This window comes from Salvelinus sp. IW2-2015, linkage group LG11 (genome assembly GCF_002910315.2).
Source record: "Salvelinus sp. IW2-2015 linkage group LG11, ASM291031v2, whole genome shotgun sequence".
Taxonomy (NCBI): Eukaryota; Metazoa; Chordata; class Actinopteri; order Salmoniformes; family Salmonidae; genus Salvelinus; species Salvelinus sp. IW2-2015.
In genome coordinates, this window is record NC_036851.1 from 33,544,524 (window position 1) to 33,567,403 (window position 22,880).

Consider the following 22,880-nt stretch of genomic DNA (forward strand, 5'->3'; position numbering starts at 1 on the left):
GAATAGTCTGGGTAGCCATTTGACTAGATGTTCAGGAGTCCTATGGCTTTGGGGTAGAAGCTGTTTAGAAGCCTCTTGGACCTAGACTTGGCGCTCCGGTAACGCTTGCCGCGTGGTAGCAATGAGAACAGTCTATGACTAGGGTGGCTGGAGTCTTTGACAATTTGTAGGGCCTTCCTCTGACACTGCCTGGTATAGAGGTCTTGGATGGCAGGAAGCTTGGCCCCAGTGATATACTGGGCTGTTCGCACTACCCTCTGTAGTGCCTTGCGGTCAGAGGCCTAGCAGTTGCCATACCAGGCAGGGATGCAACTAGTTAGGATGCTCTCGATGGTGGAGCTTTAGAACCTTCACGACTGTCATGGTGTGCTTGGACCATGTTAGTTTGTTGATGTGGACACCAAGGAACTTGAAGCTCTCAACCTGCTCCACTGCAGCCCCGTCGATGAGAATGGGGGCGTACTCGGTCCTCTTTTTTCCCGTAGTCCACAATCATCTCCTTTGTCTTGATCACGTTGAGGGAGAGGTTGTTGTCCTGGCACCACACGGCCAGGTCTCTGACCTCCTCCCTATATTTTTTTATTCATTTTATTTAACCAGGAAGGGCTCATTGAGATTTAAAATATATTTTTCAAGAGCGTCCTGGCCAAGATAGGCAGCACCAAGTCATTACAAAAATTACAGACAAACAATATGAAAACTACAAGTAATCTAGTGAAAACCATAGAATTCATAAAAGTATAACAAAATCAAAAACAGCCAACTAAAAACATTGATAGGTCAGGGAATCAGTCTCAAGATCATTCATTAGTGATTTAAAAATACCAATCGGGACAAGTTCTTCCAGTTTAAAAGTATTTTGTAAGGCGGTCCAAGACGATGGCGCAGAGTACATAAAAGCCCTTTTACCAAATTCAGTTCGAACATTTGGAACAGTTAGCAGGATAAAGTCCAGCGAAAAAAGAGTACCCACCACATTTCTGAACAATAAAAATAGGCTACAGGCTGTCTTGTCAGTGATCAGGCCTACCACTGTTGTGTCATCGGCAAATTTAATGATGGTGTTTGAGTCGTGCCTGGCCGTGCAGTCATGAGTGAACAGGGAGTACAGGAATTGGCTGAGCACGCACCCCTGAGGGGCCCCRGTGTTGAGGATCAGCGTGGCCGGTGTGTTGTTACCTACCCTTACAACCTGGGGGTGGCCTGTCAGGAAGTCCAMGATCCAGTTGCAGAGGGAGGTGTTTAGTCCCAGGGTCCTTAGCTTATTGATGAGCTTTGAGGGCACTATGGGGTTGAACGCTGAGCTGTAGTCAATGAATAGCATTCTCACATAGGTGTTCCTTTTGTCCAGGTTGGAAAGGTCAGTGTGGAGTGCAATAGAGACTGCATCATCTGTGGATCTGTTGGGGAGGTATGTAAATTGGAGTGGGTCTAGGGTTTCTGGGATGATGGTGTTTTTGTGAGCCATGACCAGCCTTTCAAAGCACTTCATGGCTACAGACGTGAGTGCTACGGGTCAGTAGTCATTTAGGCAGGTTACCTTAGTGTCCTTGGGCACAATCTTAAAACGTGTTGGTATTACAGACTCGGACAGGGAGAGGTTGAAGATGTCAGTGAAGACACTTGCTAGTTGGTCAGCGCATGCTCGCAGTACACGTCCTGGTAATCCGTCTGGCCCTGCGGCCTTGTGAATGTTGACCTGTCTAAAGGTCTTAATCGCATCGGCTGTGGAGAGTGTGATCAGTCTTTCGGTACATCTGCTGCCCTCATGCATGTTTCAGTGTTATTTGCTTCAGAGCGAGCATAGAAGTAGTTCGTCCGGTAGGCTCGTGTCACTGGGCAGCTCTCGGCTGTGCTTCCCTTTGTAGTCTGTAATGGTTTGCAGGCCCTGCCACATKCGACGAGCGTCCGAGCCGGTGTAGTACGACTCGATCTTAGTCCTGTATTGACGCTTTGCCTGTTTGATGGTTCGTCGGAGGGCATAGCGGGATTTCTTATAGCTTCCGGGTTAGAGTCCCGTTCCTTGAAAGCGGCAGCTCTAGCCTTTAGCTCAGTGCGTATGCTGCCTGTAATCCATGGTTTCTGGTTGGGGTATGTAGTCTTAATCTCAAACCTTAGTAAATCAGCTTTCAAATCTATCTCATAAACCTAGCTYTAATCAACAAGACTCTAGATTTAGGTGTCCATTTCAATGGAGTATTTCCCCCTCCTGTCTGGTCAGATTGCGGGCTACGTGAACCAGCCGATGGTGGACGTATCCATCCTGCAGCGCTCACTGGCCATCCTGGAAAGCATGGTCCTCAACAGCCACAGCCTCTACCACCGGGTGGCGCAGGAGATCACCGTTGGACAGCTCATCGGGCACCTGCAAGTGTGAGCACACACACACGCACTGGGGCCTCCCACATACAGCTGTGTGGGGGATGTAGTTGGAGTTAGTGTGTAGAAATGTAGTGGCGTAACTAACGTCAGTGCAATAGAGCGTAGATTACAAACCTTGCCTTGCTCTGCCTCCTTGTAATTATGACTAAGCTTAGAAGTGTAGAACCCCAGACTAATACTATCTGAGTACTGTACTAATACACTTAACCAGTGGCAACTTAATGTTTTTGTGCCCATGTGAGAATTCCTAGAACCAGATGCTTCTAACTGGTGTTGCTGTGTTTGATGTGACTTTTAGGTCCAATCAGGAGATCCAGACATACGCCATCGCACTAATCAACGCCCTCTTCCTCAAGGCACCAGAGGACAGGCGGCAGGTCAGTACAGTACCTGCCTACCAGCACACCGGAAGGGTCCTCTTGCAAAATAGTTATACTTAACTACGAGCACTCATACATGAATACCACCTATAAAGGTTAGACAATGTCTTAACACAGTTTTCATATATTTTAGTCACTAGTACATAACCCCCACTGAACTGGTCCTCTGCAACATATTTACACTCAACCATCGTCACTCGTACATGCATAGCATCTATAAGGGTTAGAAAGTCTTAACATAGGTCTCATATATGGTACAGCCATTAGCACACACATCAGGGTAATGTAATACACATCTCACTGTTACATCACACTTCATGGTCARTCACACATATCATGGTCAGTAATAAATAACCCATGTCATATAGGCCAACCCCACTGTCACTGAGTTTATTGATCTCTGGTCATTATGTGCTCTGCTCTCTATGCTATGCTTAGTTAGTCCACCTATTTTCACCTAAGTCAGTCCATCTATTTTCCTTATTGAAGAAAGTCTTTACCTTGAAATGTGCACACACAATATGAAAGGTGGTGTTCTGCCACCTCTGGTCTCTTGGCCCTCCCACCTCTATGGGAGGGCAGCTCCCACTCAGCCCAGTCCAAGCTCTTCTCTGTCCTGGCACCCCAATGGTGGAACCAGCTTCCCCCTGAAGCTAGGACAACAGAGTCCCTGCCATTTTCTGAAAACATCTGAAACCCCTACCTCTTTGAAGAGTATCTTAAATAATCCCACAGCACCCCCCACCTAGCTATTTTAAGATCTTAACTGTAAATCGCTCTAGATAAGAGCATCTGCTAAATGACTAAAATGTAAAATGTTATACATCATAAAGTAAACTGTCAAGCAACCACTCTACTCTGAGAAACAGAGTAAAACTGCCATGGCAGACCGACAGGAAGTATGTGTGAGACAGATGTGGATACAAGAGTTGTGTACTATGACATCATGTAGGAAGTCACCCATACAATACTTTCTTCTCCTACATCCTGTCTGGTAGATGCATGGGAAAAGATAAAACATTTTGATTTCCAAATTTGACATCATCCAATTTAAGAGGCAAGCTATTTTAAATTTGATGTCAAATTTGGAAATCAGTGTAAAAAAAGAATTATTGTCGGACTCAGAACTTTATCGAAATACACTGAACAAAAATACAATATGTAAAATGTTGGTCCCTGTTAGTGAGCATTTCTCCTTTGCCAAAATAATCGATCCACCTGACAGTTGTGGCATATCAAGAAGATGATTAAACAGCATAATCATTACACAAATGCACCTTGTGCTGGGGACAATAAAAGGCTACTCTAAAATGTGCAGTTTATTCACACAACACAATGTCACAGACGTCTCAAGATTTGAGGAGCATACAATTGGCATGCTGACTGCAGGAATGTTCACCAGAGCAGTTGCCAGAGAATGTAATTTAAATTTCTCTACCATAAGCTGCTTCCAACATTTTTTGGGTGAATTTGGCAGTACGTCCAACCAGCCTCACAACCGTAGACCATGTGTAACTACGCCAGCCCAGGATCTCCACATCTGGCTTCCTCACCTGCAGAATGGTCTGAGACCAGCCACTTGGACAGCTGATGAAACTGTGGGTTTGCGCGACCAAAGAATTTCTGCATAAACAGTCAGAAACCGTTTCAGGGAAGCTCATCTGCGTACTTGTCGTCCTCACCAGGGTCCTGACCTGACTGCAGTTRGGCGTCGTCACCGACTTAGGTGGGCAAATGCTAATCTTCGTTGGCCACTGGCACGCTAGAGAAGTGTGCCCTTCACAGGTGAATCCCGGTTTCAACTGTACCGGGCAGATGGCAGACAACATGTATGGTGTGTGGGCGAGTGGTTTGCTGATGTCAACGTCCCATTGTGGTGTTTGGGTTATGGTATAGGCAGGCATAAACTATGGACAATGAACATAATTACATTTTGTTAATGGCAATTTGAATGCACAGAGATACCGTGACGAGATCCTGAGACCCATTCTCATGCCATTCATCCACTGCCATCACCTCATGTTTCAGCATGATGATGCTGAACGTCTAGGAGCAACAACTGCTCAGCTGCGAAGTGGTAGGCCAGACAAGCTCACAGAACGGGATCAACGAGTGCTGAAGCGTGAGTTCCAAACTGCCTCTGGAAGCAACGTCAGCACAAGAACTGTTCGTCGGGAGCTTCATGAAATGGGTTTTCATGGCCGAGCAGCCACACACAAACCTAAGATCACCATGCGTAAAGCCAAGTGTCGGCTGGAGTGGTGTAAATCTCACCGCTATTTGTACTCTGGAGCAGTGGAGGCGTGTTTTCTGTAGTGATGAATCAGGCTTCACCATCTGACGCATCTGGGTTTGGCGGATGCCAGGAAAACGCTACCTGCCCCAATTCATAGTGCCAACTGTAAAGTTTGGTCGAGGAGGATTAATAGTCTGGGGCTGTTTTTCATGGTTCGGGCTAGGCCCCTTAGTTCCAGTCAAGGGAAATCTTAATGCTACAGTGTTCAATGACATTCCACACGATTCTGTTCTTCCAACTTTGTGGCAACAGATTGGGGAAGGCACTTTCCTTTTTCAGCATGACTATGCCCTCATGCACAAAGCGAGGTCCATACAGAAATGGTTTGTCGAGATCGGTGTGGAATAATTTGACTGGCCTGCACAGAGCCCTGACCTCAACCCTATCAAACACCTTTGGGATGAATTGGAACACCGACTGCGAGCCAGGCCTAATCGCCCAACATCACAGCCTGACCTCACTAATGCTCTTGTGGCTGAATGGAAGCAAGTCCCCACAGCAATGTTCAAACATCCAGTTGAAAGCCTTCCCAGAAGAGTGGAGGCTGTTATAGCAGCAAAGAGGGAACCCACTCCATATTAATAGCCATTATTTTGGAAAGAGATGTTTGACGATCAGGTGTCCACATACTTTTGGTAATGTAGTGTATCTGTGACCAACAGATGCATATCTGTATTCCCAGTCATGAAATCCATAGATTAGGGACTAATACATTTATTTCAACTGACTGATTCCCTTATGAACTGTAAGTCAGTACAATCTTTGAAATTGTTGCGTTTTTATTTTTCTAAAGTGTAATATATTTATTTTACAAAAGTAATGAAGTTCAGATATCATATTTTTTATTTAATTTTTATTAACCTTTATTTAACCAGGTAGGCAAATTGAGAACACGTTCTCATTTACAATTGCGACCTGGCCAAATAAAGCAAAGCAGTTCGACACATACAACAACACATAGTTACACATGGAGTAAACAAACATATATCAATAATACAGTGAAAAAAAAATAAGTCTATATACAATGTGAGCAAGTGAGGTGAGATAAGGGAGGTGAAGGCAAACAAATATATGTATAAATAATAAAAAAATAAAAAGCCATGGAGGCGAAGTGAGTACAACACAGCAAGTAAAATAAAAACTAAAAAAAAACACTGGAGTGGTTGGTTTGCAGTGGAAGAAAGTGCAAAGTAGAGACAGAAATAATGGGGTGCGAAGGAGCAAAATAAATTAATAAATAAATACAGTAGGTAAAGAGGTAGTTGTTTGGCTAAATTGTAGATGGGTTATGTACAGGTGCAGTAATCTATGAGCTGCTCTGACAGCTGGTGCTTAAAGCTAGTGAGGGAGAGGGTGTTTCCAGTTCAGAGATTTTTGTAGTTCGTTCAGTCATTGGCAGCAGAGAACTGGAAGGAGAGCGTCCAAAGAAGAATTGGTTTTGGGGGTGACTAGAGAGATATACCTGCTGGAGCGCGTGCTACAGGTAGGTGCTGCTATGGTGACCAGCGAGCTGAGATAAGGGGGGACTTTACCTAGCAGGGTCTGTTAGATGACCTGGAACCAGTGGGTTTGCGACGAGTATGAAGCGAGGGCCAGCCAACGAGAGTGTACAGGTCGCGTGGTGGTAGTATATGGGCGTTGGTGACAAAACGGATGGCACTGTGATAGACTGCATCCAATTTATTGAGTAGGGTTGTAGGCTATTTTGTAAATGACATCACCGAAGTCGAGGATTGGTAGGATGGTCAGTTTTACAAGGGTATGTTTGGCAGCATGAGTAAAGGATGCTTTGTTGCGGAATAGGAAGCCAATTCTAGATTTGACTTTGGATTGGAGATGTTTGATGTGAGTCTGGAAGGAGAGTTTACAGTCACCAGACACCTAGTATTTGTAGTTGTCCACATATTCTAAGTCAGAGCCGTCCAAAGTATGTATGTTGGACAGGCGGGCAGGAGCAGAACAGCGATCGTTGAAGAGCATGCATTTGGTTTTACTTGTATTTAAGAGCAGTGGAGGCCACGAAAGAGAGTTGTATGGCATTGAAGCTCGCCTGGAGGGTTGTTAACACAGTGTCAAAAGAAGGGCCAGAAGTATACAGAATAGTGTCGTCTGCGTAGAGGTGGATCAGAGAATCACCGCACAGCAAGAGCGACATCATTGATGTAAACAGAGAAGAGACGCGTCCAAGAATTGAACCCTGTGGCACCCCCATAGAGACTGCCAGAGGCCCACAACAGACCCTCCGATTTGACACACTGAACTCGATCAGAGAAGTAGTTGGTGAACCAGGCGAGGCAATCATTAGAGAAACCAAGGCTGTCGAGTCTGCCAATGAGGATGTGGTGATTGACAGAGTCAAAGGCCTTGCCAGGTCAATGAATACGGCTGCACAGTATTGTTTCCTATCGATGGCGGTTACGATATCGTTTATGACCTTGAGCGTGGCTGAGGTGCACCCATGACCAGCTCTGAAACCAGATTGCATGCGGAGAAGGTGTGTGGGATTCGAAATGGGCGGTAATCTGTTTGTTGACTTGGCTTTCGAAGACCTTAGAAAGGCAGGGTAGGATAGATATAGGTCGTAGCAGTTAGGGTCAAGGGTGTCCCCCCTTTGAAGAGGGGGATAACCGCAGCTGCTTTCCAATCTTTGGGATCTCAGACGACACGAAAGAGAGGTTGAAGACTAGTAATAGGGGTGGCAACAAATTTCAGCAGATATTTTAGAAAGGGTCCAGATTATCTAGCCCGGCTGATTTGTAAGGTCCAGATTTTGCAGCTCATTAGAAACATCAGCTGACTGTATTTGGGAGAAAGAGAAATGGGAAGGCTTGGGCGAGTAGCAGAGGGGAGGGCAGTGCTGTTGTCCGGGGTAGGGTAGCCAGGTGGAAAGCATGGCCAGCCGTAGAAAAATGCTTATTGAAATTCTCAATTATAGTGGATTTGTCGGTGGTGACAGTGTTCCTATCTTCAGAGCGTGTGAAGCTGGGAGGAGGTGTTCTTATTCTCCATGGACTTTACGGTGTCCCAGAACTTTTTTGAATTGTGTTGCAGGAAGCAAATTTCTGCTGAAAAAGCTAGCCTGGCTGTTCTAACTGCCGTGTATATTGGTTTCTGGCTTCCCTGAAAAGTTGCATATCACGGGGGCTGTTCGATGCTAATGCAGAACGCCATAGGATGTTTTTCTGTTGGTTAAGGGCAGTCAGGTCAGGAGAGAACCAAGGGCTATATCTGTTCCTGGTTCCAAATTTCTTGAATGGGATGCTTATTCAAGATAGTGAGGAAGGCATTTTAAAAAAATGACCAGGCATCCTCTACTGACGGGATGAGATCAATATCCTTCCAGGATACCCCGCCAGGTCGATTAGAAAGGCCTGCTCGCTGAAGTGTTTCAGGGAGCGTTTGACAGTGATGAGTGAGAGGCGTTGACCGCTGACCCATTACGGATGCAGGCAATGAGGCAGTGATCGCTGAGATCTTGGTTGAAAACAGCAGAGGTGTATTTGGAGGGCAGATTTGTTAGGATGATATCTATGAGGGTACCCGAGTTTACGAATTGGGTGGTACCTGGTAGGTTCATTGATAATTTGTGTGAGATTGAGGGCATCAAGCTTAGATTGTAGGGTGGCTGGGGTGTTGAGCATGTTCAAATTTAGGTCGCCTAGCAGCACGAGCTCTGAAGATAGATGGGGGCAATCAGTTCACATATAGTGTCCAGAGCACAGGCTGCGGGCACACGGGTGGTCTATAGCAGGCGGCAACGGTGAGAGACTTGTTTTAGAGAGGTGGATTTTTAAAAGTAGAAGTTCAATTGTTTGGGAACAGACCTGTAAGTATAACAGAACTCTGCAGGCAGTCTTTGCAGTAGATTGCAACACCGCCCCCTTTGGCCGTTCTATCTTGTCTGAAATCTTGTAATTGGGGATGAAAATGTCTGAATTTTTGGTGGTCTCTAAACAGGATCTCAGACACGGCTATAAACATCCGGGTTGGCAGAGTGTGCTAAAGCAGTGACAAAACAAACTTAGAGGAGGACTTCTAATGTTAACATGCATGAAGCCAAGGCTATACGGTATCAGAAAGTCATCAAAAGAGAGCGCCTGGGGAATAGGAGTGGAGCCAGGTACTGCAGGGCCTGATTCACCTCTACATCACCAGAGGAGGAGTAGGATAAGGGTACGGCTAAAAGCTATGAGAATTGGTCCCCTAGAGCTACTAGAGCAGAGAGTAAAAGGAGGTTTCTGGGGGCGATAAAATAGTTTAAAAGAAATAATGTACAGACAAAGGTATGGTAGATGTGAATACAGTGGAGGTAAACCTAGGTATTGAGTGATGATGAGAGAGATATTGTCTCTAGAAACATCATTGAAACCAGGTGATGTCATCGCATATGTGGTGTGGAACTGAGAGGTGTAATGGTATAGAGAGCAGGGCTAGAATCTCTACAGTGAAATAAAACCAATAACACTAACCAGAACAGCAATGGACAAGCATATTTACATTAAGGAGAGGCATGCTAATCGAGTGATCAATAAGGGTCCAGTGAGTAGAGGTTGGTTGGGGTCGTGGCGATCCAGACAGCTGGCCGGGTATATGGCTATCGGTAGCAGCATAGGATGGAGGTCTGTTTGTAGATACCTCGTGCGTTTCCGTCGGTAGGTTAGTGGGTTCCGTGTAGTGGGGTTCCGTGTGTAGAGGGGATCAATCCAAATTGGTAAATAGATTAGTGACCCAAGGAAAAAATAAAATAAATAAATAATAATTAATAATAATAGTTGTCCGATATACTTGTTCAAATAGCAGCCGATAAGACAGCTAACGATTAGCGGGCCTCAGATGAGCGTTCAGGTAACGTCGGGACGGAGGTGCCAGTTGGATAAATCCCTCGGGCAGATAACTCGGCAGTCAGTCGCGGCAGTCAGTCGTGAAGGCCCGGTGGGGTTCCGTATCTGCAGCAGCAACAAAAGAAACGGGTCCGGATGGTGATGGAACTCCTCAGCTGGCTAGCTCCAGAATGATTTGAGTTTGCTCCGGGGTCGACGTAAGCCAATAGTCACACGGTTTGCAGCTAGCTAGCTGCGAAATCAAGGTGCAAGTGTCCAGAGCCTGCGGCTGGAATCCGGGGAAACTGAGAGAAAAGAGTCCCGAATGCTCCGGTCCGAGTCGCGTTGCACAAAAGTGCCGGTGATTATCGAGCTAAAGGAATAGCTGATGACCACAAACGTGCAGCTGAAACACCAACGCTAGCCAGCAAACCGGCTAATTTCGGGGCAGCTACAGATTAGCTTCTGGCTAGCTATCGGAGTAGCTTCTGGTTAGCTTTCAGGCTAGCTTCTGAATTAGCCCCTGGCTAGCTTCCACGATGGATTTTCAGATTGAGGTAAATAATACTTTTTGTAATTGGTGAAGCGGGTTGCAGGAAAGCTTTTGCAGGAAAGCTTTTGTAGTTGAGTTCTTGGATAATAAAATAGATAAAAGATATGCGAAGAAAGGTGTAAATATATATATATACAGGACACGAACAATACGGAACAGAAAAAGACGTCTGAACTGCTAAGTCACCTTGGACCACTTTTGAAGTGCAAAGATTAAATTTGACATCCAACCTACATGCATACTATTCATACAACCAGAGGAGCAGGTCAGTCTGGGCTCTTTCGGCTCTAGACTCCATGCTATGCTGTACTGTGCTCTGCTGTGCTGTGCATGCATTGCCACACAACACTGCATTGTGTTGTACATCTCATTCAGTGCTGTGCCATACTACGCTGTTGTGTCTAGAGGTCGACCGACTATGATTTTTCAACGCCGATACCGATTATTGGAGGACCAAAAATGCCGATACCGATTTAATCGGCTGATTTAAAATATAAATATTTTTAATTATTATAATAATTTTTTATATTTTTTATTCATTTTTTTAATGTATTTATCTATTTGTAATAATGACAATTATAACAATACTGAATGGAATGAACACTTATTTTAACCTAATACATCAATAAAATCAATTTAGCCTCAAATAAATAATGAAACATGTTCAATTTGTTTTTAAAGAATGCAAAAACAAAGTAAAAGTGCAATATGTGCCATGTAAAAAAGCTAACGTTTAAGTTCCTTGCTCAGAACATGAGAACATATGAAAGCTTGTGGTTCCTTTTAACATGATTCTTCAATATTCCCAGGTAAGAAGTTTTAGGTTGTTGTTATTTGAGAAATTATAGGACTATTTCTCTCTATACCATTTGTATTTCATATACCTTTGACTATTGGATGTTCTGATAGGCACTTTAGGTATTGCCAGTGTAACAGTATAGCMTCCGTCCCTCTCCTCGCCCCTACCTGGGCTCGAACCAGGACACATCGACAACAGCCACCCTCGAAGCATCGTTACCCATCGCTCCACAAAAGCCACAGCCTTGCAGAGCAAGGGGAACAACTACTTCAAGGTCTCAGAGCCAGTTACGTCACCGATTTGAAACGCTATTAGCGCGCACCCCGCTAACTAGCTAGCCATTTCACATCGGTTACACCAGCCTAATCTCGGGAGTTGATAGGCTTGAAGTCATAAACAGCTCAATGCTTGAAGCACAATGAAGAGCTGCTGGCAAACGCACGAAAGGGCTGTTTGAATGAATGCTTATGATTTCTTTTAACTAAATATGCAGGTTTAAAAAATATATACTTCTGTGTATTCATTTTAAGAAAGGCATTGATATTTATGGTTAGGTACATTCTGTGCAACGATTGTGCTTTTTTCGCAAATGCGCTTTTGTTAAATCATCTCCCGTTTGGCGAGGTTGGCTGTCTTTGTTAGGAACAAATAGTCTTCACACAGTTCGCAACGAGCCAGGCGGCCCAAACTGCTGCATATAGCCTGACTCTGTTGCACAGAACGCAAGAGAAGTGACACAATTTCCCTAGTTAAAATAAATTCATGTTAGCAGGCAATATTAACTAAATATGCAGGTTTAAAAATATATACTTGTGTATTGATTTTAAGAAAAGCGTTGATGTTTATGGTTAGGTACACATTGGTGCAACGACAGTGCTTTTTTCGCGAATGCGCTTGTTAAAACACTCGTTTGGCGAAGTCGGCTATGATTCAATGATAAATTAACAGGCACCGCATCGATTATATGCAACGCAGGACACGCTAGATAAACTAGTAATATCATCAACCATGTATAGTTAACTAGTGATTATGTTAAGGTTGATTGTTTTTTTATAAGATACGTTTAATGCTAGCTAGCACCTTACCTAGGCTCCTTGCTGCACTCACATAACAGGTAGTCAGCTTGCCACGCAGTCTCCTTGTGGAGTGCAATGTAATCGGCCATGATCGGTGTCCAAAAATGCCGATTACCGATTGTTATGAAAACTTGAAATCGGCCCTAATTAATCGTCCACTCCGATTAATCTGTCAACCTCTAGTTGTGTCACATACTGTTGTGCATTGCCATGCCATATTGTGCTGTGATGTGCTGTTCCTCACTACCAAGGTGTACTGTACCATGCTGTTACTGTGCATGCTGTGACTTGTGATGTGTGCCTATAAGTGTCCACTCTTTGTTTCCATTGCCGTCATGCCTGCACCCCTCCTCCCAACCCACCCCCCTCAGGAGGAGCATACTAACCCCCTGGACCAGCGGCTCACAGTGAGTACACATCATTCCACAATCCTTCACTCCATCCCCTCAGCCCCCCCCCTCTTTCTGATCCAAAGAGAACTGTGTGCTGCACACTCATAGATCAATCTGTGAAGAATACATTATGCAATCCTTTCATAGTAACTCTGGGTCCCCCTAGTGATAGCAGCTGCATTCTGCACTCTTAGACATGTCTCACTGCTGTAAGGGTTTCTCATGATGTAACCCCACCCAAAAAACAGAATTGTAACAGTTATGAACCCCTTTCAGGGTTGTGTGAAATGGCTGTAAGCCTTTTCTCAAATTAGCTTTTTGATGTTGCTGTCTGGTAGTAAGCTTTTTGGCTAACTATTTCCATACCAGGCCTCGCTTTTGAGTCTCACTGTATTTGTCCATCTATCTTGCTCTCAGGAGATGGCGAGCACCCTGGCACAGAAACACCTACGATCCATCATCCTCAATGTGAGTTTCAGGGAAAGCCTGAGTGTACTTGTCTTGGATGGCACAAACTAGAGCCACAACCAAACAGCCCTTCATAATAACATGATGCCTTCTAAACAGCCCTTCATAATAACATGATGCCTTCTAAACAGCCCTTCATAATACCGTGACGCTTTCTAAACAGCCCTTCATAATAACGTGATGCTTTCTAAACAGCCCTTCATAATAACGTGATGCTTTCTAAACAGCCCTTCATAATAACATGATGCCTTCTAAACAGCCCTTCATAATACCGTGATGCTTTCTAAACAGGTCCTTCATAATACCGTGATGCTTTCTAAACAGCCCTTCATAATAACGTGATGCTTTCTAAATAGCCCTTTATAATAACGTGATGCTTTCTAAATAGCCCTTTATAATAACGTGATGCTTTCTAAACAGCCCTTCATAATAACGTGATGCTTTCTAAACAGCCCTTCTTCAATAACGTGATGCTTTCGTAGTATCCTTAAAGGCTTCTTAGAATTACGACTCATGAGACTTACGTAGGTTTAGTCTTTAATTGTAACTTAGATTTTACATTATCTTATGCCACCTGGCTTAAACTACCTGAAGCTTTCTTAATCATGTCAATATAGGCAGACCTAGGAAAGAGCTACGGATAGCGGAAAGCAAACCCCCGTCTTGAGTCATAGCTGCCATCTATTGGTAAACATAAATATACCAGGTTACTACATTCCCCCCTTTAAAAGCCTAATAAACCCAATTTAATTCCTTTCTGAGCTATGCTTATCTTATTTACATTTTTTCAAAAATGATCTCCTTTAGGATCTGAAAAAAGTCTGGCGGACGTCTCTCTCTAATAGAGCGTCTCAGAGGTGGTGTAGCTGGTGCCACCAGATCTTCACCCCTTGATGGTGAAACAAAGTCCTTTTGTGGAGACTTCACAGGAGGAGGTCGTCCCGGACTGGTGGTCTCAGGAAGTTTGAGCATTGTTGGCTCAGGTGGTTTTGTCCAACTGCAACTGCTGGGGAACGTTCCAATGTCCTGTCCTGCTCGTTAAGAATTGATCCAGATCTCCGGATGGAACTGGAATTCGAGCTCAGGATCTGATCACGTGTCTCCTTAGTCTTTGTCCACTTCCGATGATCACAGTATAAGATACTGGTCCTGAGCAATCCTCAATGGTAGCTGGAATCCATTTTAGGACAAACCCATAGTTTCTTGTTAGACATCATCTCCAGTTGAGAAACTTCTGAGTTTGGCTCGGGTATCATGATTCCATTTTTGATTCCATTGCTTTTTGTTGTATTTTCATTTCAGGTCTGGTCTGATGAGATCCAAGGTTGACCTTACCCTCCTTGACATCAACATTTTCTGCAGGTGACACCCAGTCGTAGCTTGAGGAGTAATCCTGTAGCTAAACAAGAATCTTGACACCTTTGGTTTCAATGCTGGGCCCTTGCATCTTCCTCATCCCCTCCTTCAAGGTCTGAACCGCACGTTCTGCTAATCCGTTTGAAGATGGGTGAAAAGGGGCCGACGTTACATGCTGAATTCCATTTTGTTTCATGAAACTTGTGAATTCAGTGCTTGTAAAACAAGTAGCATTGTCACTAACCAACATTTGAGGCAATCCTAACACTGAAGCTTTGTCTCAACTTCTCAATCGTAGCGTACGATGTTGACGTGTTCATGGGGTAAACATCCATCCACTTTGAATGAGAATCAATCAGCACAGGAACATTTTTCCTAGGAAAGGTCCAGCGTAGTCCACATGTAGTCGTGTCCATGGTTTTTCTGGCCATTCCCATGGATGTAATGGTGCGGTGGGTGGTGACTTCCTGTTACTCTGCAATCTTCACACGGGCTACCTCATTTTCCACATCGTGGTCCATCTTTGGCCACCAGACATATGACCTCGCTAGCCTTTCATTCTCGACATACCTGATGCGACTATGCAACAACTTCAGTAGCAACCCCGCCGCTTCGTGGTGGGATAACTACTCTTGAACCCACAGAACACATTCCATCTCGAACACTCAATGCCAAGCGGCGAGTGTAGTAAGGCATGATCTGAGGCTCTGTCACTGTAGCTACTTTCAGGATGAATTCATGCACTTGTGATAACGTCACATCTGTTGAAGTCCATTGCCTGATTTGTGCTGTGTTCCCGGTGCATCATCCACACACGTCGATCATCAAAACCTGGTTCATTTTCTTCTTCCTGACTGATGATTTCTGGAACGGGCAGCCTACTCAGAGCATCAGCATTCCCATGGTCATATACCTGGTTTGTAAATTATCTGTACTGCGTAGGCCCTGAGCCGACATTCCAACGTTGAACTCTTGGAGAGACCATTTGTGGTACTGCGTTTTGTTCATGGAACAGCGAGATCAGAGGTTTATGATCCGTCACAATAGTTGAATGTTCTCCCGTACAAGTACTTGTGGAATCCTGTATTCCGAATATGACAGCCAGTCCTTCCTTGTCAGCTGAGAATACTTTTCTCCGCTGGCGCAACGTTCTTGACATGAACCCGATAGGTTTCTCGGCACCATTCTCCATCGGTGGGCTAGCACGCCCCCACATACGCTGAGGCATCACACGATAAGATAAGATCTCTGTCTGCTGAGTAGTGGACTAGCACTTCAGCTGATTGCAGTAAACACTTTGACTTTGCAAAAGCTTCTTCTGTCTTTCTGACCATTTCCAGCCATCCTTCCTTAACAGTTGATGTAGAGAGCTAAGAGGTAGAGGAGGTTCGGGAGGAGCGATATAATAATCAGTAAGCCTAGATAGGCTTTCAGCTCTGTACGTTTGTCGGAGCTGGAGCTTCCACAACAGCCCTCACTTTAGCTTTGACAGTGTGTACCCCTTGGCATCCACCTTGGTGACCCAGGTACTGCACTTCATCAGCTAACAGTGTACACTTGCTCTCTTCAGCCGGAGACCGGCGTCTCCATCCTCCTCAAAACTTCACCTAAGTTTCTGAGATGTTCCTCCTTCGTGACTCCGTGACAGAATGTCGTCGAGGTAAACTGCTACCTTGGGTATCCCCTGCAGAATTCCCTCCATAGTTCTTTGGAAGATAGCTGGTGCAGAAGACACCCCGAAAGGTAAGCGTTTATAGGTAAACATCCCTCTGTGGGTGTTTATGGTCAGGTACTTCTGTGAAGCTTTATCCATTAGCACTTGCTGATATGCGTGACTCATGTCCAGTTTTGTAAACTGTTGCCCTCCGGTTAACGTTGAAGCAAATCCTCCACTTTGGGTATTGGGTACTGCTCCAGAGAAGAAACTCTATTTACAGTCAGCTTATAGTCACCGCATAATCTGATTGAACCATCTGGTTTAGTATGGGAACAACTGGTGGCTGCCCACTCAGAAAAACTTGACAGGTACACATTATATCCTCTGCTAAGAGTCTGTCAATTTCCACATCCACTTTAGGCTTCATGGCATATGGAACTGATCTTGGCCTATAAGAATCTGGGAGTAGCATCAGCAGCAACATGAATGGTAGCTGGACCCCTTTTAATGTCCCTAGCTCTTCTTTGAAAACACACTCATGCTTTGAAAGCACCTGCTGTAGTGTCAATGTCTCTGTGGTGACATGTTTGATTTCATCCCAGTTATTTTTATTTCTCCAACCACCCTCTTCCTAGTAAGCTGGGGCCAGTACCTTCCACTAACTAAGAGAGGCAGATTTTTCTTTTGTCCATGTATTCCACTTGAACATCACACAACTCCAATCACAGTGATCTTCTCCCTGTGTACGTTTGAGTTTAATGGGGTGTCTCTCAGTTTAGGCACTTCAACGGTTTTCCACTTCCTATAGAATTGGACCTGTTCATCAGAGTGACACTACATCCTGTGTCTAGTTCAAAACGTACCTTCAATCCATTTATTCCCATTTCACAATGAAAGGTCCACCTTCTTCATATTCGCCCCTGTACACTGTACATTGAGAATGCTTGCTCTGCGTCTGCCGCACTCACTTTCACTTTCTCTCACTTGATTAGAGCGGTAGCTAGAGCGTCTGGAGTATTCGGTTTTCTGTCCGTCTCTTTTCTGCAGCCCGTGGCTTTTTTTATTGGGCACGCCCTCGCAATGTGGCCTATTATCCACATGCATAACACTTTCCGTGTTTGAATTTACAGTCAACCGCTGCGTGTTTGCCTTTGCAACGATAACAGTCTCTATTGGCTGCTGCACCACGGCTTTCTGTTCTTATGAAATTCTACGCGCTCACGTTGCTCTCCTTTACTGTATGGCACGCAGTTGCGCCCCTTGTCTGCAAATCCAGTGCATTTCTATTTGCGGCTCCATGGCCTGGGCCAGTTTGAGTGCATTCTCAAACTGGAGATTAGGCTCTGATAACAATCGTATTTGTATCCTGTCATCTAATCCCACATACCAGCCGATCGCGGTAGCATTTGCGATAAGGTATTCCCATAGTTACAGTCCAATGCTAGTTTTCTCAACTCAGCCACATTTCCCCCACTGATTCGGTAGGTTTTTTCATGCGTGAATCAAACTTGAATCTTTGTACTATTTCACTGGTTTGGGGTTGAAGTGATTTTTTAATAGTTCGCCTAAAATCTATAAATGACTTTTCTCCTGGTTTATCTGGGCTCAACAGTTTCTCATTAAGCTGTACGTCTGTGCACCGACAACGCTTATGAGTATGGTTTCTGTTTAGCGGCATCAGTTATTTCATTAGCAGCAAAGAAATGTTCCATTATTTCACAGTACCTCCTCCATTTCTGATTTTAGGATCAAATGGTGGTAGCGAGCCTATTGTTGCCAAAGCCATCTTTCCGATTGTTTCTCCCCTCACACAGTCAATAATTGGTCCTACCCGTATCCAGGGAATCAAGCCTTCAGAATCTTCCACCGTCACTTGAGTCTCACCTCCCGCGTCGCACTCCAAACACTCCGTTAACTTCGTGGCAAAAAAAACCAACGGCAGTTCTCCATAGTTATCCTCATCGCCAAATATGTAGTATCCTTAAAGGCTTCTTAGAATTACGACTCATGAGACTTACGTACGGTTTAGTCTTTAATTGTAACTTAGATTTTACATTATCTTATGCACCTGGCTTAAACTACTGAAGCTTTCTTAATCATGGTATATAGGCAGACCTAGGAAAGAGCTACGGATAGCGGAAGCAAACCCCCTCTTGAGTCAATACTGCCATCTATTGGTAAACATAAATATACCAGGTTATCCCACTTTGCTAAACGCCCCTTCATAATAACGTGATGCTTTCTAAACAGCCCTTCATAATAACGTGAGCTTTCTAAACAGCCCTTCATAAATAAGTGATGCTTTCAACAGGTCCTTCATAATAATGTGATGCTTTCTAAACAGCCTTCATAATAACGTGATGCTTTCTAAACAGGTCCTCTTCATAATAATGTGATGCTTTCTAAACAGCCCTTAATAACGTGATGCTTCTAAACAGCCCCTTCATAATACGTGATGCTTTCTAAACAGCCTTCATAATAATGTGATGCTTTCTAAACAGCCCTTCATAATAACGTGATGCTTTCTAAACAGCCCTCATAATAGACGTGATGCTTTCTAAAACAGCCCTTCATAATAACGTGATGGCTTTCGTAAACAGCCCTTCATAATAATGTGATGCTTTCCTGAAGACCAGCCCTTCATAATAACGGGATGCTTTCTAAACAGCCCTTCTTAATAACGTGATGCTTTCTAAACAGCCCTTCTTAATAACGTGATGCTTTCTAAACAGCCCCTTCATAATAACGTGATGCTTTCTAAACAGCCCTTTATAATAACGTGATGCTTTCTAAACAGCCCTTTATAATAACGTGATGCTTTCTAAACAGCCCTTCATAATAACGTGATGCTTTCAAAACAGTACAGATCCAGAATTCCTAATATATGTGTTATCTTTCACAGCATGTTATCCGAGGCAACCGACCTATCAAAGCTGAGATGGCACACCAGCTGTACGTGCTGCAGGTGCTTACCTTTAACCTTTTGGAAGAACGGATGATGACCAAGATGGATCCCAGTGACCAGGTAAAATGACCAGAAACTAACAGAAGCGGTATTTTCTTTTTTTGCATTCCCTGAATCTTTAAGCTGAACCTTTTTAGCCCTATTCATACCGATTTTATGTTCTGCCCTCATCCATCTCCAGGCCCAGAGGGACATTATTTTTGAGCTGCGCAGGATTGCGTTTGATGGGGAGAATGACCCTAGTGGCACAGAGAAGAGAAAGGCCATGTACACCAAGGACTACAAGATGCTGGGCTTCACTGTGAGTCCAGCTAGTGGATTGTTTTCATCTGTATAGCTCTCTAGTGGTGTTGAGTTGGAGTGTGTGTGGATGTATTAAAGTGGTTGTTTGGGGTCATAAAGGGATTGTTTTCTTCTGTAGAGGTGTTGTTTGGGTTGGTACAGCTGCTGCTCTCTAGAGGAGTTGTTAGGAGGAGTTACGGTCTGTCTGTTTGTTTCATTGACTCTCATGTCGGTTGTCGCTCCAGAACCATGTGAACCCTGCCATGGACTTTACTCAGACCCCTCCAGGAATGCTGGCCCTGGACAACATGCTCTACCTGGCCAAGCTGCACCAGGACACCTACATCAGGGTGAGTCTGTGTTCTTCACAATTGGTAACCTATTCCCTATATAGGGCACTACTTTTTACCTATAGTGCATTACTTTTGACCATGGTCCTGGTCAAAAGTAGTGCACTATGTAGGGAATAGCTTGCCATTTGAGACGCAACCTGTACCACAAGGTTTTCTACGAAACAAATCTGAAAAAAGTAATTAAAGATTTCAAATGGTCGAAATTCAGTTTTCCCAAGTGTGACCATAGTGTGTGTGTTTCTCACATCAGATTGTTCTAGAGAACAGCAGCCGCGAGGACAAACACGAGTGTCCCTTCGGACGCTGTGCCATCGAGCTCACCCGAATGCTGTGTGAGATACTACAAGTGGGAGAATTGCGTGAGTACAATGCTCCCACTTCTCATACATGGACTCAACACATCACAGATGGCTTTACGGCTGACATGGCATTCAAGCAAGCCTCAATCTGTTTGGAGCTTTCCAAGCTAATCAGAATGGCCAACCTCATGAGTTCTATTGTACATGTATCGTCAGAGGGATAACTGATTCATTCTGTTCATGACAACCACGTGTTATAATAAGCGTCCACTGTGTGTGTGTTCCCTCTCTCCAGCCAATGAGGGCTGCAACGACTACCACCCCATGTTCTTTACTCACGACCGGGCGTGGGAGGAGTTCTTCTGCGTCTGCATCCAACTGCTCAACAAGACCTGGAAGGAGATGAGGGCCACGGCTGAAGACTTCAACAAGGTCAGAGTTCAACCACCGAGGGACCTTTGACCACCGCAGAATCTCTGAACCTCATAGGCTGAGTCACAATTCTCCACCCTTGTCCGGAAGTGTGCACTTGCACACTTTCGCGTATGGATTTTACAATGTGGAAACTCCCTCCAGCCAATGCTTACACCAATCCTATGCTTTTAAAGTGCACACTACTGGAAATTTGTGGAAATTTGGATGTAGCCATTGGCTCTGATGCGTGGTTGACTGTGGTTGGTAATCCATTGTGTTGCTAACCCTTGGTTGGCCAGGTGATGCAGGTGGTTCGGGAGCAGATCACCCGGACTCTGGCTATGAAGCCCTCGTCCCTGGACCAGCTAAAAGGGAAACTACGAGGKCTCAGCTACTCTGAGATCCTGCGTCTGCGCCAGTCAGAGAGGATGAGCCAGGACGACTTTCAGTCACCACCCATCATGTCAGTCCCACATCCACGTTAACTCTTTGACTTTGGCAATCAGATTAGTCTGCCTCTGTGTTTGGCTTCTTAACCCCTCATGTTATTATTTTAGCCTTGCCTCAGTGTTGTCTTGGTTGCTGTTCAATACTATGAGACCTACTGTGTGTGTGTGTTGCAGTGAACTGCGTGAGAGGATCCAGCCAGAGATACTGGAGCTGATTAAGCAACAGCGACTGAACCGCCTGTGTGAGGGAAGCTGCTTCCGCAAGCTTGGCAACCGCCGCAGACAAGGTGAGAACCTTACACACATGCACAATAACAAATATGCCAGCATTTGACTGGAGTTTTAATACAAATATTTTCTTACTGTTGATTTACTTCATAGGACTGATCACTACCTTTGTCTTTATTCCTAACTTTGTCCTTTGTTTTGTCCTCAGAGAAGTTCTGGTTTTGCCGCCTGTCTCTGAACCACAAGGTGCTTCACTATGGAGATCTGGACGAGTCTCCCCAGGGGGAAGTACCTTTTGAGCTGCTCACCGACAAGAGTGAGTCTTCTGGCTACAACCCTCCGTCTCCCACTGACTCTCTACAGTGATGTGCCCTGTGCAATCATGACTATTTGAGTGAGGTTGTCTATCTTAAAGCTCATCAGGTGAAGTCTCAAAAGCACATGGAAAGGCATCAGCTCTGAGGTCTGTTGTAGGTTTTAGTTTTTTTTAGGCATAAGCCACACCTCATGTTGTTCTCAGTCTATCTCTGAGCTGATGTTGCACAGATATGGATGGCAAACAACCAAGTCTTAAAACGGACTGATCCACATCACGCCTAGATCCGTGGAACTGTGCAGTGGCTGACCTAGATACATGATACATGCCTGTTTCATCTCTTTTTAATTTCCTGCTCTTTCTAATCTTCCACTGCAGTCCCCGTGTCTGATATCAAGTCAGTGGTGACGGGGAAGGACTGTCCCCACATGAAAGAGAAGAGTGCACTGAAACAAAATAAGGTACTGTAGCCTACCAGCAGAGGGCATGCCTGTTAGTATGACTGATATATAACTACTAGCCCTTTCTCTTATTCATCTCAATGGTTATGGATTGCGTCCCAAATGGCAACCTGTTCCCTTTTATAGTGCACTACTTTTGACCAGGGTCCATCCATGGAATATCTAGTCATTCTAGTGCATGTGGTTCATATTAGAGTTGTGGACATGAAATGTGCTCTCTCTTCTGTGTGTAGGAGGTATTGGAGCAGGCCTTCTCCATCCTGTACGATCCTGATGAAAACCTCAACTTTGTGGCTCCCAACAAATACGAGGTAAGCAACCCGTTTTATCCCCAGAATAAATACAACTCTGAAGACATGTACAGTTGAAGTCGGAAGTTTACATACACCTTAGCCAAATACATTTAAACTCAGTTTTTCTCAATTCCTGACATTTAATCCTAGTAAAAATTCCCTGTCTTAGGTCAGTTAGGATCATCACTTTATTTTAAGAATGTGAAATGTCAGAATAGTAGTAGACTGATTTATTTCAGCTTTTATTTCTTGGGTCAGAAGTTTACATACACTCAATTGGTATTTGGTAGTATTGCCTTTAAATTGTTTAACTTGGGTCAAATGTTTCGGGTAGCCTTCCACAATCTTCCCTCAATAAGTTGGGTGAATTTTGGCCCATTCCCCCTGACAGAGCTGGTGTAACTGAGTCAGGTTTGTAGGCCTCCTTGCTCGCACACGCTTTTTCAGTTCTGCCCACAAATGTTCTATAGGATTAAGGTCAGGGCTTTGTGATGGCCACTCCAATACCTTGACTTTGTTGTCCTTACGCCATTTTGCCACAACTTTGGAAGTATGCTTGGGGTCATTGTCCATTTGGAAGAACCATTTGCGACCAAGCTTTAACTTCCTGACTGATGTCTTAAGATGTTGCTTCAATATAT

At 44.5% G+C, this 22,880-nt stretch overlaps 1 protein-coding gene across 1 annotated transcript in view; it reads left to right on the forward strand.

The window, feature by feature from the left end:
* The window catches only part of LOC111970246 (engulfment and cell motility protein 2-like), a 50,512-nt gene that overhangs the window by 23,850 nt on the left and 3,782 nt on the right, over positions 1-22,880 (forward strand). The window contains 14 exon segments of the mRNA XM_070445644.1: positions 2,222-2,373; positions 2,681-2,759; positions 12,678-12,713; positions 13,116-13,166; positions 19,082-19,204; positions 19,326-19,445; positions 19,672-19,776; positions 20,030-20,138; positions 20,374-20,510; positions 20,792-20,955; positions 21,116-21,228; positions 21,378-21,485; positions 21,864-21,946; positions 22,180-22,257. Of these exon segments, the coding sequence (XP_070301745.1) occupies positions 2,222-2,373; positions 2,681-2,759; positions 12,678-12,713; positions 13,116-13,166; positions 19,082-19,204; positions 19,326-19,445; positions 19,672-19,776; positions 20,030-20,138; positions 20,374-20,510; positions 20,792-20,955; positions 21,116-21,228; positions 21,378-21,485; positions 21,864-21,946; positions 22,180-22,257 (1,458 nt within the window).